We start from the raw sequence: 13,675 nt of genomic DNA on the forward strand, positions 1-13,675 counted from the left end.
CTAACCCAGGCATGGCCAAACTTGGCCCTCCAGCTGTTTGGGGACTACAACTCTCATCATCCCTAGCTAACAGGACCAGTGGTCAGGGATGATGGGAATTGTAATCCCAAAAACAGCTGGAGGGCCAAGTTTGGCCATGCGTGCACTAGCCATATTGAGTCTGCCACTATGTTGCCATTATTTTTATTCCATTTATATTCCATATTCTATATTCCACAAGCTCACAGTGGCCAACATGGTTTTGTTTCTCTCCATTTTATGCTCGCAATAGCTCTCTAACCCCCTATGGGTTAGACTAAGAGACAGTGACTAGCCCAAGGTCAACCAGTGAAATGTCTGAATGGGGTTTGAGTCCTGGTCTCCCAGGTCCTAGTGCAACATGCTGAACACTACACCACACTTTCTGTATTTATTATTCCCTACCCCATAAGTATCCACTTATATCTGCATATAGGGTGGTATATAAATAATAATAATAATGCATGAGAATGATTGTCAGTGTGGGTTATGGAATTTCATATTAAGCAAGTGAAATCCAATGTCATTTTTCATAGAAGATATTGCAACAAACACAAGCTGTCCTCTGCCTATAGTGATAAAGTAAGCTGGTTTTTTAGTCAGTACCACATCATGAGAAATACTTACAACATAGCACAATTTGCTGACACCTTCCCAAGGTTCTTCAATAAATCACTCCTAGAAATGTACAAAGCTAATGCGGCAGTCTGAGAGCAAATGTGGCTGCTACCGATCATCTATGTAAATAGCATGTTATGTTATAAAGAGGGGGAGTGTCCTCTCTGTGTTTAAAATCATTATAATATGTGGGGGGGGGAGGGGGAAACATGCTATTACCCAAGTTGGAGATTTCACATTGATCATCAGTTATTTTCCCAGGCTGGTGTAACTCATTTATTTCTTTGCGACCTGATTAAATATAAGGGTCCACAATACATGTTGCTTTTAAAAGGCAGAAGTGCACTTTACTGAATTGCATCCTTCTCTTAAGAGATGTGGGAGAAAAATGTACAGCTGGAAGGATAATACATCAACTAATGCTTGAAATTCCAGCACCACTTTTGTCAGAGGGCCCTTCACAGGTTGTTCTCTGCAAGGAAGTTTATACCGAATGTGGTTTTATTTCCATGCATTTGCCCTCTGCGCTACTGTGAAATTTTCTAACCAGGTGGTTAGAAGCACAGTCTGGAAAGATGCAGATGGGTAGTGGTTAGAATAGCAAGCATTTTAGGGAGAATGCAATGGCATTCCATCCATGGATGCTTAGTTCAGCTTTCAGCAGTAACCGCCAGAGCAAACACTGGTGACAAAGATGCTTTCCCCCACACCCCATACAATCTTCCCTTGCACAGTTTTTAAATAAACAAATAAAGGGGGTGAGGTGGGGAGATGGAGGCAATGCAGAACCCCTGGATCACCTCATAATGGAATCTGCGGGACTGTGGACTCTGAAGTGGACCATTGATCTGTTGCAGGTCATAATCCACCCAGATTGGATAAAGTGAGTCTTCTTTGAAATCCAGCTAAGGCAGATTCTTCCTTCATCCCTAAGTCCTCTTCTGGGGTTGGGGTGGGGGAGTAATGTGAAGGTTTCAGAACTGCCAGCATCCTTTTGAGTAAAAGTTGCTTCAATGTAGGACATCAGCAGTCTGTTTACTTTGAAAACAAACCAACTGAGTCATTTGTAGCACAGTCTCAATACAGACTAACAACACTCCTAAATAAAAAAAAAATGATAATTATGTTGCCTTCTGCACTGTACTGTGAATTTTGCTAACTTGGTTTTTCATGCAGTAAACACATGCTTCTTAAGCCCCCTCCATGTGTGACTTGCATTATTGCTTCAGAGGCTAAGGAAAGGGGCTGTGAGGCTGCAACTGTATCCCCACCTCATGACATCTTTTATATGGGAATTGGATAGTATTATACTGCTTGTGAAGCATAAGGACAAGTGCAAGGATAGAATGACTAATAAAAGCATTTTCTGAAATAATTTGTATTAAAGATTCTCTTGAATTACAAAATAACGTGCAATGTCGCTTCTCAGCAAATATTCTCCAAAGACCCAAGCACAGCATAGGGACTATATTGGCCCAGTCACCAATTTAGTTTGTGTCACATTCCTTTAGTGTGATACAAAGCGATGTTTGCACTGCTTATTCCAAGCACAAGATCTGAACCCCCCTGGAGCCCAGTGTCTTTAAATATGTGACTAATTTCATCCCAGCGTAACTGATGAAAATGAAGCAAAGCAAAGAGAGGTCTCCGCAGAACAACAAAACAGGTTCCGCAAATGGGATAGTGTGCAAAAGCAATAGAATAAGACAATTGCTTCAAAATGGTTCCAGAAAGCCGTTGCAGATACTCTCGACATAAGAAATGCCAGCCCAGCCTGCCCCCTAGTGACACCTAAGCAAGCCTCCCATTCATCTTGGTGCCAAGGAGGGTGTCGCTTACCCGAGTCCTCCCTCCAAGCTACTAATCAATCACATGCAGGCACCAAACGGGTTACCAGGTTTGATTGGCTTCTTCTCCAGCACCAGCTACTGAACATCAAACAGCAAGTCTAAAACACGGCATGTTCTCTCCTTCCTCCAGAAGTTTAACTCGAAGATTTATAGGGGCTGGGGAATGCTGGCAACCAGCCAGCCGCATCACATGCTCCCACTTTGGGGGCTAATTGTTACCATCTGCCTGAGGGGCCCCACCCAGCAATACTTGCTCACAGGATCACTACTTCATGACACTCAGGGCCAAAATGCACTCCACTAGGGCAGTGTCTCAAAAACAGACATTTTCTGCTGCCGCCCCTATCATGTGGAATGCATTTCAGAGGTGAAGCAACGGTCGACAGTGGCTTTAAATGCTTTTCCTTGAGCCAGAAAACTCGACCCTAATTTATGCGTAAGAATCCCCCAAATCTCTGCTTTATTTGCTTCTTAATGTTTTTGTACTGTTTTATTGGTTTTAGGTTGTATTTTTGTTTCAATGAAGATTGATTTTACATTGTAGGTATTTTAAGGGTACAGTGGTACCCCGGGTTACATACGCTTTAGGTTACAGACTCCGCTAACCCAGAAATAGCGCTTCAGGTTAAGAACTTTGCTTCAGGATAAGAACAGAAATCCTGCTCTGGCGGCGCAGCGGCAGCGGGAAGTCCCATTAGCTAAAGTGGTGTTTCAGATTAAGAACAGTTTCAGGTTAAGAACGGACCTCCGGAATGAATTAAGTACGTAACCAGAGGTACCACTGTATTTTAAAGCTTTAAAAAAGTTAATTTTTATGCTTCATGAGATGCCTGCAGCAACATCTTGAGACTCACTTTCATTGCATTGTCTGTGTGGTTTTTTTTTGGGGGGGGGGCAGGCATTGTTATCCAGACTGCCTTGCCACAAGGAGAAGGGATCATTATCCCAATCATAGCTGGAGGGAGACAGTGATAAATCTCCCCTCCCTGTGTGTTGCAGCTTAGATAACAACAGCCCCCTCCCCTCACTTGAAGTTAAGGAAAATCCAGAGACATCACTGTATGATGCTCATTAAGTTTTAAATGTATAGTTTGACCTTCAAATTCCACTACCATCAAAGTAAAACCTCTCCATGCCCCACTCCCCACATATTTACCACAGGACATTTTAGGGCTCTCCCAGAGAAAATCCTGTTTATTGAACATTGATCCTGATTTGCTTTCTCAAAGTTTATGCTAAGGAAAGACAATGTCTGAGCTTTACTAAGCGTTTGTTTTGATTTGTTTGCATCCCTCCTCACTTCATCCCAATTTCCTTGCACATCTTCCCGTTAATCAGTTGATTATCCCACACATATTAGTTCATTTCCCCATCACTTTCTTAAATGCAAAAGATCCTTCAAAAAGAAAAAGTAGGCTTCTTGTGCCTGAGCTCTTTAACCCACTTTTAATTGTGCAAACCTACATTTCCAGTATGCAAATGAACCCTTCCTGCGAAAAGGGAGCGCTGTAGCTAGCTAACTCCTACTCAGAGTAGACCGACTGAAATTAGCAGACCTAAATTAGTCATGTCCATTAATTTCAAAGGGTCTACTCTGAATAGGTCTAACAATGGACACAATCTTAACAGTCTGAAGGTAACCTTTACGTTACAACTTCCCTTCCTTATGGTACAAACAAGGAGCTATCTGTACTTTATTATACTGCTCTTTGCTGCCCTTCTGTTTCCTTTTAAGGTTTTGAACCTGACTGTTCCCCCATTGTACAGTTTTTGTCCTTGATATTAAGAACTGAAAGTGGCATTATTATCTTCTTCCCCTCTTTTTCTCTCCCCTCAGGTCTTTGCAACCCTTTCAAGCTATTTTCTGCTCTTGAAACCGTTAGGTTTGACTGCTAGGGCTACCTTTCCACAGTGACTCACAAACACCACTGTCACACAATGAAGGGTGGTGGATGGAAAGTCAGCAACTCCACCGGCTACCAGTTAGCTTCCAAACTCCAGTCAAGGCACTGGTGTTCACATTCAAAGCCTTGCATAGCCTCCAGGCCACATACGTATGTGAAGGAAGCTGTTATGTATTGAAGTTCTCACCCTAGGCCACTAGGGGTGTTGTGTATATAGTTTCACTCTGCCCACGGTGACTGCAGTTCTCACTCAGGTCCACATGCAAATGAAGGATTGAGAGTGCCGTTCATGGATTGGGTAGCTAGAGAGAGTTGTTACTGTTGCATGTTAGTGAGTACTATATAAGCAGGCTGGCTCAGCCCTTCAGTTCAGTTCAGTTCCAGCCTGAGAATAAAGAGAGCTGCTTGGAGAATCACTGTGTCATCTGCTATGTCCACCCACTACTTAATAGAAGCCTTCCTCAATCTGGTGCCATGCAGTTGTTTTGCAATACAACTCCCAATATCCCCAGTCAGCATGGCTAACCATCAGGTTGCTGAGAGTTGTATTTTAAAGATCTGGAAGGTACTGGGTTGGGGAAGGCTGTGTGACAGGTGCTGGGTTGAGTTCCCATCCTGCATTACATAGCTGATACCTCAGTCTTGGAGCCTACCCTATGGGACGTTGGGTCAGCTGAGCTGCAAGGAGCAAGTCTGCACTGTGAATCCCCAAAGGCTGTGGAATGATCTACCTCATGTTGTGAGAGGTTCTTACTTTTCCCTCAGGGTGGCTCTAAAACAGGGATGGGAAACCCCAGGCCCAGGGACCAAATATTCCTCCCTGGCCTCTGTCCCTTGGGATTCTCCTCAGGCCACACCCCATTACTACTGGCCCTGCTTTGAACTCCCCTTGGGGATCTCTGGAAATGCTTCTTGCTTGTCTCAGAGGAGGAAAATGTGTGCAGAAACTAGCCTCCCATTCAAAGGTAACATTCACATTTGTTTCTCTGCTCAGTTCCCACTTCTACCTCTACCCTTCCTCCCATGGCATGTGGGCCCCAGAAGGTTGAAGGGAATGTGGCTGAAAATGTTCCTCACACCTGAAACAGACATATTAGCCAAGCTTTTGGCCTCAGATTTCATTTTTCTCTGAATACTAGCTGCGTATAATTAACCCTCTGTCATGAGATTTGACAACTGCCACTAGCTTAGATGACTTTTAAATGGGATTAGACAAATACATGGGTGAGGGGTCGATCAGTGACTATGAGCCATGATGGCTCAATGCATCTTCCAGGTTCTGAGGCTGTAAGAGGTAAAGGACCCCTGGACGGTTAAGTCCAGTCAAAGATGACTATGGGGTTGCGGTGCTCATCTCGCTTTCAGACCGATGGAGCTGGTGTTTGTCCACAGACAGCTTTCTGGGTCATGTGGCCAGCATGACCAAACTGCTTCTGATGCAACGGAACACCATGACGGAAGCCAGAGCGCATGGAAACACCATTTACCTTCCCACTGCAGTGGTACCTATTTATTTACTTGCACTGGCGTGCTTTCGAACTGCTAGGTTGGCAGGAGCTGGGACAGGGCAACGGGAGCTCACCCGTCACGCATATTCAAACCGCTGACCTTCTGATCAGCAAGCCCAAGAGGCCCAGTGGTTTAGACCACAGTGCCACCCACTCTGTTCCAACTGCTGGCAGGTGGGGCAGGGAGAATATGAAGTAGAGTCAGCCCTACCATTAGATCGAGTGACACAGAGGCCACCAAATGAAAGAGCAGCAATCATTTCAGTAATTACGATGACATAAGAACGTATTAAGTTGCCTCATAGAGTCAGGTCATTGGTCCATGTTGCTGAGTAGTATCAGTTCATCCACCCTGATGAAGACTTCTGAAGAACTCAAAAGCTGGTCCCCCAAACCGTTATTGTTGAAATGTGGCTTTTGCATTGCTCCCCTTCCCCATATGGACCAACACAGCAACTTTTGCTTCTTAAATTTGCTCTTCATTCTTGGTTAGGATGATACTGACCTCGGAATTTCCTAAGCACTGTATTTCCACTTAACCCTGGAGAGGCTATTAAATCTCAGCCTGCATAAATATTTGGGAAGGGATTTCAGATCAAAGCAAGAACCCCTCTGGACTCGCTCGCTCGCACCTTTTCTCGCCCTCCTGACACCGCTGATCACACCTTCCCCCACCCCCCACCCCCATTCCCAATGTCTTGCCCCCAGCCACCTTCCTTTCCTCCCCTAAGCTTGCACGAACTGAGCTCAGTGCAGGCTAAGGGCAGCGGCTTCACCGTCTCGCGCGGAGCATGTGTGAGCGGCCTCTGCACATGCTCAGTGGGACGGGGGCGCCCAGCAGGCGTTACAAAGCCGAGCTGAAAATGAGCACATTCCTGCTCTGGCGAAGGCAGCGGCAAGACCCGCCCTCGCTCCGCTTGGCTTGAGAGATTTGCTGCCGCCGCCGCCGCCGCCGCCGCCGCCTCAGCTCTTGCTGCCTTCTCGGCTGCCTGAACTGCCGACCGCAGCGGCGGAGCTGAGCGAGGGAGCCAGACGCCGGTGCCGCCGCCAGCCAAGAGCCGGAGCGGGAAGGAGCACGGCGGAGTCCCTGCCAGAGAAGCCTCCGGAGGAGTCTGCCCTGGGTCGAGCGGCACCCCCCGTCCGGGGATCGCCGCGGCGGGAGTCAAGTTCTTTGCAGGAGTTGGATCTGGAAGACGGCTCCGTGCTGCTGGTTGCGATTCCTCGAGAAAAGGGAAGAGAATAATCCCTTGCTCTGCATGCAGGACCACTTTTTCTCTTGATTGACACTGGCTGCCCTTCTTCCCCATTTGGAAAGTCGTTTTGGAGCTGGCTTGATGGAAGTTCGAACTCAGACGTGCCGGTAGTAGCAGCAGCAGCAGCAGCAGCAGCAGCAGCAGCATTGCACTTTTTTTTTTTCTTTTTTTTTTGGAGGGGGAGAGAGAGCAAAGGATGGGAACGGAAGGAATGACAGGCGGCACCCAGATCTGGGGACAGAGCCTTTCGATGGGCAGCTGAAGTTCAGGCTTCGCTACTTAAAGCGAAACCGGGAGAAATGCAAATCGAGCTAGAAGAGGAGGGGAGAGAAGAAGAGAGATTTCCTGTGGAGGAAAAAAGAAAGGAGCGAGGTGGCAACCGGATAGTTCTACTCCTGTTTCCCGTTGATATACTGGCATCATTGCTGATGGGATACGACCCCCGACCCCCCAAAGTAGGCTGCTTTTTAAGGTACGTCTTTCTTTAAAAACGTTTGTTAAACAATGTAAAGGGAGAGCATGAAGTCTTTTTCTCTTTTTTTGGTTCAGTACGGCCGACCTCCTGTTGGCGATGACTTTTAAATATTTGCAGCTGTTGGCAAAGAAAAACTTGTTCTAACTTCTTAAGCCCGGAGACATTTATGGGGGGGGGGGGGGTTAACTAATTGGCTCATAGCGCCCTCTGGTGAGTTGCAAGGGACTATCTCCATTAGTAAGTCACAGATGAAGAGAGGGTGGGACACATTTTTTTTTGCTCAGAAATGCAAAATGTACACAGTTATACACAACGATTGCATTTCGGGTTTTTTTATTGTAAAGTTTGCCTTTGAAAAAGAAGAAGCCGTTTGTGTTGCAGGTTGCAGTGTACAGAGACGTGAATGGGTGTCTTAATTGTAGAACAGCTTGGTGTTAAAACAACAACAACTTTTGTTAGTTCTGTTATGTTTGAAGATGACAGGCAAATAGTAGTCCAGATTGTGCTTTTGAAGGAAGGCTATTTTACTTAACTAGTAAAATAGTTCTTTATTAAATGAAGCATTACATCAACTTATGAGATTTTCTAAATACTGAAAAGTTATTCAGCTAGAAGTAAAATATATTAAAAAGTAGACTTTAAAAACAGTTAAAAAGTTAACATCATATTACTTCTGAATATGTAGGAAAACTGTTTACAGTGAGATGATCTTTAACAAACAACACCAGTAGTTGGCTATCATATGAACACTTTTCTTGTACATTTTGAAGGACACATGTTTGTTTGTTTATTTTAACAGAGGAGATCAACATGCAAAGTGAACAGATTCCAGAACCAGCTATCTGTGCATCCCATTTCATATTTTTAATTTGGCTTTGTGATGAGGCAATTGAAACTCTTAGACAGGGTCTGGCTTCGCAGACTGATGAGGACCTGAAAATAATGAAAGGCGACATGAAAGCAGCGAGTCTGTTAGACGATCATCAAACCCAACAGAGTTTTCACAACTGGAGGTTAGCAAGTTCGAGAAGGATGGCAGCTCTGCCAAAACTGGCCAATGGAGACGTTTTGCTGAATATCCCTTCCCCACCAAAATAAAGGACAAACTTCTGTGGATGTGCGTGAACAAGGAGAGAATGGGAAAGAAGAGGGCAACTTGAACTCATTATTTCATATGAGTTCTAAATTATGTTTGTTTCCTCATTTGCTGTACGTGTATTGTTATAAGTGCCATCCTATCACAACAGAAGAAATCAATGATTTTTTTTTAAAACAAACTAAATAAGAACACTTCCATGAGTAACATCCTGGATGTGTTTTTCTTCATGGCTTAATAGAAATCCTTTCTGTCATCAAATTTACTTGTTAGTCTGATGTACATGGAAGCTAGTGAAAGGTTTCACTGTTTTTAGCACTCTGGGCCAAAAACACTTTTCAGCGTGGCCAAAGGGTTTCCAGTCTAAGCGCCTGCACACCAGCGTTTTTTTCCAGTGCTGTGTCAACTGATTGCTTCAGCTCAGAACTGTGTGTACCTGGTAGCACAAGGTCCCCTCCACTACTGCCACCTGGGTTTGCATAAAAAGCTTTCAAGTGTATTTTCCCCACGCTGGCGAGCCTGATTCATGTTTGAAATCTGAACGGTGGTTTTGTTTTGTTTTCCAAAGAGGTGTATGCCCGAAGGGAGGAAACTGCCTAATGGATCATGGCTCTAATGTTTACAGGACATTCCTTATTTCTAGCATTAGTGATGTTGGCAGCCTCCACTTTTGAAGAGTCTGTAAGCAATTACTCCGACTGGGTGACATTTACAGAGGATGTGGATCCATATGAGAAACAGAGGCTAGATGATTTCAGGACTAGTCAGAAGGCGAAAAAGGCTGTGCTTCACCCAAGCTTATATTTTAATGCTGAAGAGCTCCCAGCGCTGAGACAGAAATCTCACACCAGCCATCTCCACCTCTTCAGAACCCTCAGAAATGCGGTGTCGGTAATGCTGTCCAGTCCATCGTACTACCTCCCTCCCCCCAAGCATGCTGATTTCGCCGCCAAGTGGAATGAGATATATGGGAACAATCTCCCTCCTTTAGCCTTTTATTGCCTCCTGTGCCCGGAAGATAAAGCTGCCTTTGATTTTGTGCTAGAATATATGGACAGAATGGCTGGATACAAAGACTGGCTGGTGGAGAATGCCCCAGGTGACGAAGTTCCTCTGGGCCACTCCTTAACCGGCTTTGCCACCGCTTTTGATTTTTTATATGCCTCGTTGGATGATGTCAGAAGGCAAAAATACTTCGCCAAGATATGGGCTGTGACTGAGGAAATGTACGAGTATTCCAAAGTCCGTTCCTGGGGCAAGCAACTTCTTCATAACCACCAGGCCACTAACATGCTGGCATTGCTGATTGGGGCCCTGGTCACTGGAGGGGGCCTAGAGTCCCAAGCAAATGCCTGGAAGCACGCTGTGGTGGACGTGATGGAGAAAACCATGTTTTTGCTCAACCACATTGTTGATGGCTCTTTGGACGAAGGCGTGGCTTACGGTAGCTACACCGCCAAATCGATCACTCAGTATATATTTCTGGCGCAGCGCCACTTTGGGATTAACAACCTCGACAACCACTGGCTCAAAATGCACTTTTGGTTTTACTACGCTACCCTTCTGCCGGGCTTTCAGAGGACTGTCGGCATAGCCGATTCAAATTACAATTGGTTTTACGGCCCCGAAAGCCAGCTGGTTTTCCTGGATAAGTTTGTGCTGAAGAGCGGGGTAGGCAATTGGCTTGCACAACAGATTAGAAGGCACCGCCCAAAGGATGGTCCAATGGTGCCCTCCACTGCCCAGAGGTGGAGCACGCTTCACACCGAGTACATATGGTACGACCCGGCGTTAACTCCCCACCCTCCACCTGATTACGGCACTCCTAAAATGCATGTGTTCCCTAACTGGGGGGTAGTTACGTATGGAGCAGGTTTGCCAAACGCTCAGACAAATACCTTTGTTTCTTTTAAATCTGGGAAGCTGGGTGGCCGTGCTGTCTATGACATAGTCCATTTTCAACCCTATTCTTGGATTGATGGGTGGCGGAGCTTCAACCCAGGCCATGAACACCCAGATCAGAACTCTTTTACCTTTGCTCCTAATGGGCAGGTGTTTGTCTCCGAGGCCCTCTATGGACCCAAGCTGAGCCACCTGAATAACGTTCTGGTGTTCGCTCCATCTCCCACAAGCCAGTGCAATCAGCCTTGGGAGGGTCAGCTTGGGGAATGCACACAGTGGCTTAAGTGGACTGGGGATGAAGTTGGGGAAGCTGCTGGAGAGATCATTACATCCTCTCAGCACGAGGAGATGATGTTTGTGAGCGGTGAGGCAGCGTCTGCCTACTCATCAGCAATGAAGCTGAAAAGCGTGTACCGTTCTCTGCTCCTGCTGAATCCTCAAATGTTGCTAGTGGTGGACCATGTGGAGAAAGAGGAGGACTCTCCCATTGACTCCATCAGTGCCTTTTTTCATAACCTTGACATTGACTTTAAATACGTACCATATAAATTTATGAGCAAATATAATGGAGCCATGATGGACGTCTGGGATGCCCACTATAAAATGTTTTGGTTCGACCATCACGGGAATAGCCCTGTCGCTAGGATACAAGAGGCAGAGCAGGCGGCCGAATTCAAAAAGCGGTGGACTCAGTTTGTAAACGTCACTTTCTCTGCAAAGACCACTGTAGCAAGGATTGCCTACATTTTCTATGGGCCGTATGTCAATATTTCTAGCTGTAGGTTTGTTGACGATGCCCGATCAGGGTATCAGATTTCTCTCAATGTCAACAACACGGAAACAGTTCTCTCTGTTGTTACAGACTATCAAAATCTGAGGACAAGGTTCAGCTATTTAGGCTTTGGTGGCTATGCCAAGGTAGCCACTCAGGGAAAGGTGACAAGGTTTGGCCTGGGCACCGAAACTGTAGCAAAAGAGGCACCCAGTAACAAGATCGCTTTCCCCTTTGGATTTAAAGTGAATGTTTTTGCAGCGTTGATCTTAGGGATTAGCTTGGCTTTGCTGGCCTTCCAGTGGCACTTTTACATTTCCTTCAGCAGACTGTTGCGTTGGATCCTCATCCTGGTCATCACATTGTGGTTTGTCGAGCTGGTTGACGTGTGGAGCTCTTGCACTCAGCCCATCTGCGGAAAGTGGAGCAGCGACGCGATGAGTGCGGAGCACAGCACAGGGAAAGACCAGGCTGTGAGTTTGCCTGATGTGGTCATTACCTCCCTGCCCAGCTCAGGTGCGGAAATCCTGAAGCAGCTGTTCTTCAACAGCAGTGACTTCCTGTACATCAGGATCCCCTCAGGCTACCTTGATGTCCCCGAAGCTGAGTTTGAGATCGACTCCTTCATCGATGCCTGTGAGTGGAAGGCGTCTGATGTTCGGAGCGGCCGTTTCCGGCTGTTCCAGGGCTGGCTGCATTCCCTAGTCAAAGACACAAAACTCCACCTGCAGAATATCCATTTACATGAAACCAGCAGAAGTAAGTCTGCGCAGCATCCTGCTGCCAGACAGGACAAAAAGCGGCGGCCCAGAAAAAGAGAATCCATAGCAGAGCAAAGAAGCCGATTGAGAGGGAGTTCAGAGAAAGATGCTGACTACATTAGGGAACTCAGGAGACACATAGCCTCTTATCCAAATGCACGCCCCGTGCTTAGCCTGAGCAGTGGGAGCTGGACATTGAAGCTGCCTTTCTTTCAAGAAATCATAGGCCCTTCCTTGAGAGCGCTCTATGTAGTACGAGACCCCCGGGCATGGATCTACTCAGTACTGCACAAAAGCCAGCCAAGCCTTTACTCCTTGAGGAAGGTTCCCCAGCGCTTAGCGATGCTGTTTAAAGCAGAGGGCAGGAAAGAAAAGTGTAGTTTAAATGCAGGCTATGCCTTTGAATATGAATCGCTGAGGGAGGAACTCTCCGATTCGAATTCAAACGCCGTCTCTGTGATGTCCCATTTGTGGCTGGCAAACACGGCAGCAGCCCTGAGACTCAATAAGGATTTGCTGCCGGAGAATTACCGGCTGCTGAAGTTCGAAGACCTAGTCAACTTCCCCCAGAAGGTGGCTGAATCCATCTATGCCTTTCTGGGCATCCCTCTGTCTCCCGCTAGCTTAAACCAAATCCTATTTGCCACGTCCACCAACCTTTTCTACCTTCCTTACGAAGGAGAGGTCTCCCCAGCGAGCATCCAGGCTTGGCGACATGAGATGCCACACGAGGAAATTAAGCAGATCGAGGACATCTGTTTGACTCTAATGGACCGCTTAGGCTATCCAAAGTTTACCGATTTAGAAGCTGCGGGTCAGCGGTAGTTTGCACTAAGGATCCCCAGGCTCTTCAATTTGTAGATAAGAATCAAAAAAGCTGGTTTATTCTTGTAAAATGTCTGTACAGTCTGTTACACTTGCAGAGAGAGAGATTATTTTAAAGGAAATGAGATATTTGGTCTGGTAAGCTCCCCCCACCCTCCCTTTCCCTTCCTAAACAACAATGACAATGAGAAAAAGCCCCCTCGTAATTACTTTTGCTGCCTTTGAAAATAAAGCTGTGTGAATCTTTGCATTTGTTTCCAGATGGGGACTGGCTATAGCTTAGAGGATGGGTAATAGGATCAGGGCCTTACATTCCTTGGCTCTTGGCATGAATCCCAGCTGGGCAGGGAGTTGCCAAGTGTCACTGCCATCTGCTGGTTATTTGGTGGCCAATGTTGGGAGGAGGCTGGGCTCAGCCCTAGTTTTCAACGAACAACTGTTTGTATTGCAAAGCAGACTTGGCGTTTGGCAGCAGTGATCTCCCATGGGCTGGATTTACTGACATGTTATGTCTGCTTTTAACTACCCCAGCGGTGCTGAGAAGCCATAAAGTCAACCTAACCAGCCAGTTAAACTGTGTTTTACGATTGCCTGACATTACTGAAGTGACAGAAAGCAGATCACACACACACACACACACACACACACACACACACTGGCACAATCTTGGCATCCTATTGGCAGCCTTAGCGA

The 13,675-nt window shown here is 46.3% G+C and overlaps 1 protein-coding gene and 1 long non-coding RNA gene across 2 annotated transcripts; both read left to right on the forward strand.

The window, feature by feature from the left end:
* The first annotated feature begins 7,311 nt into the window (after positions 1 to 7,311).
* Positions 7,312 to 8,899, forward strand: LOC117049838. Its single transcript, XR_004427018.1, has 2 exons — positions 7,312 to 7,623; positions 8,426 to 8,899. It is a non-coding gene; the product is annotated as an uncharacterized LOC117049838 (long non-coding RNA).
* A 70-nt stretch (positions 8,900 to 8,969) lies between these two features.
* Positions 8,970 to 13,230, forward strand: DSEL (dermatan sulfate epimerase like). The gene has a single exon (XM_033154825.1). It carries the CDS (start codon positions 9,329 to 9,331, stop codon positions 12,980 to 12,982), a length of 3,654 nt encoding a protein of 1,217 aa, XP_033010716.1. The 5' UTR covers positions 8,970 to 9,328; the 3' UTR covers positions 12,983 to 13,230.
* The last annotated feature ends 445 nt before the right edge of the window (positions 13,231 to 13,675 follow it).

The sequence above is a fragment of the Lacerta agilis genome, chromosome 7, assembly GCF_009819535.1.
Source record: "Lacerta agilis isolate rLacAgi1 chromosome 7, rLacAgi1.pri, whole genome shotgun sequence".
Lineage (NCBI taxonomy): Eukaryota > Metazoa > Chordata > Lepidosauria > Squamata > Lacertidae > Lacerta > Lacerta agilis.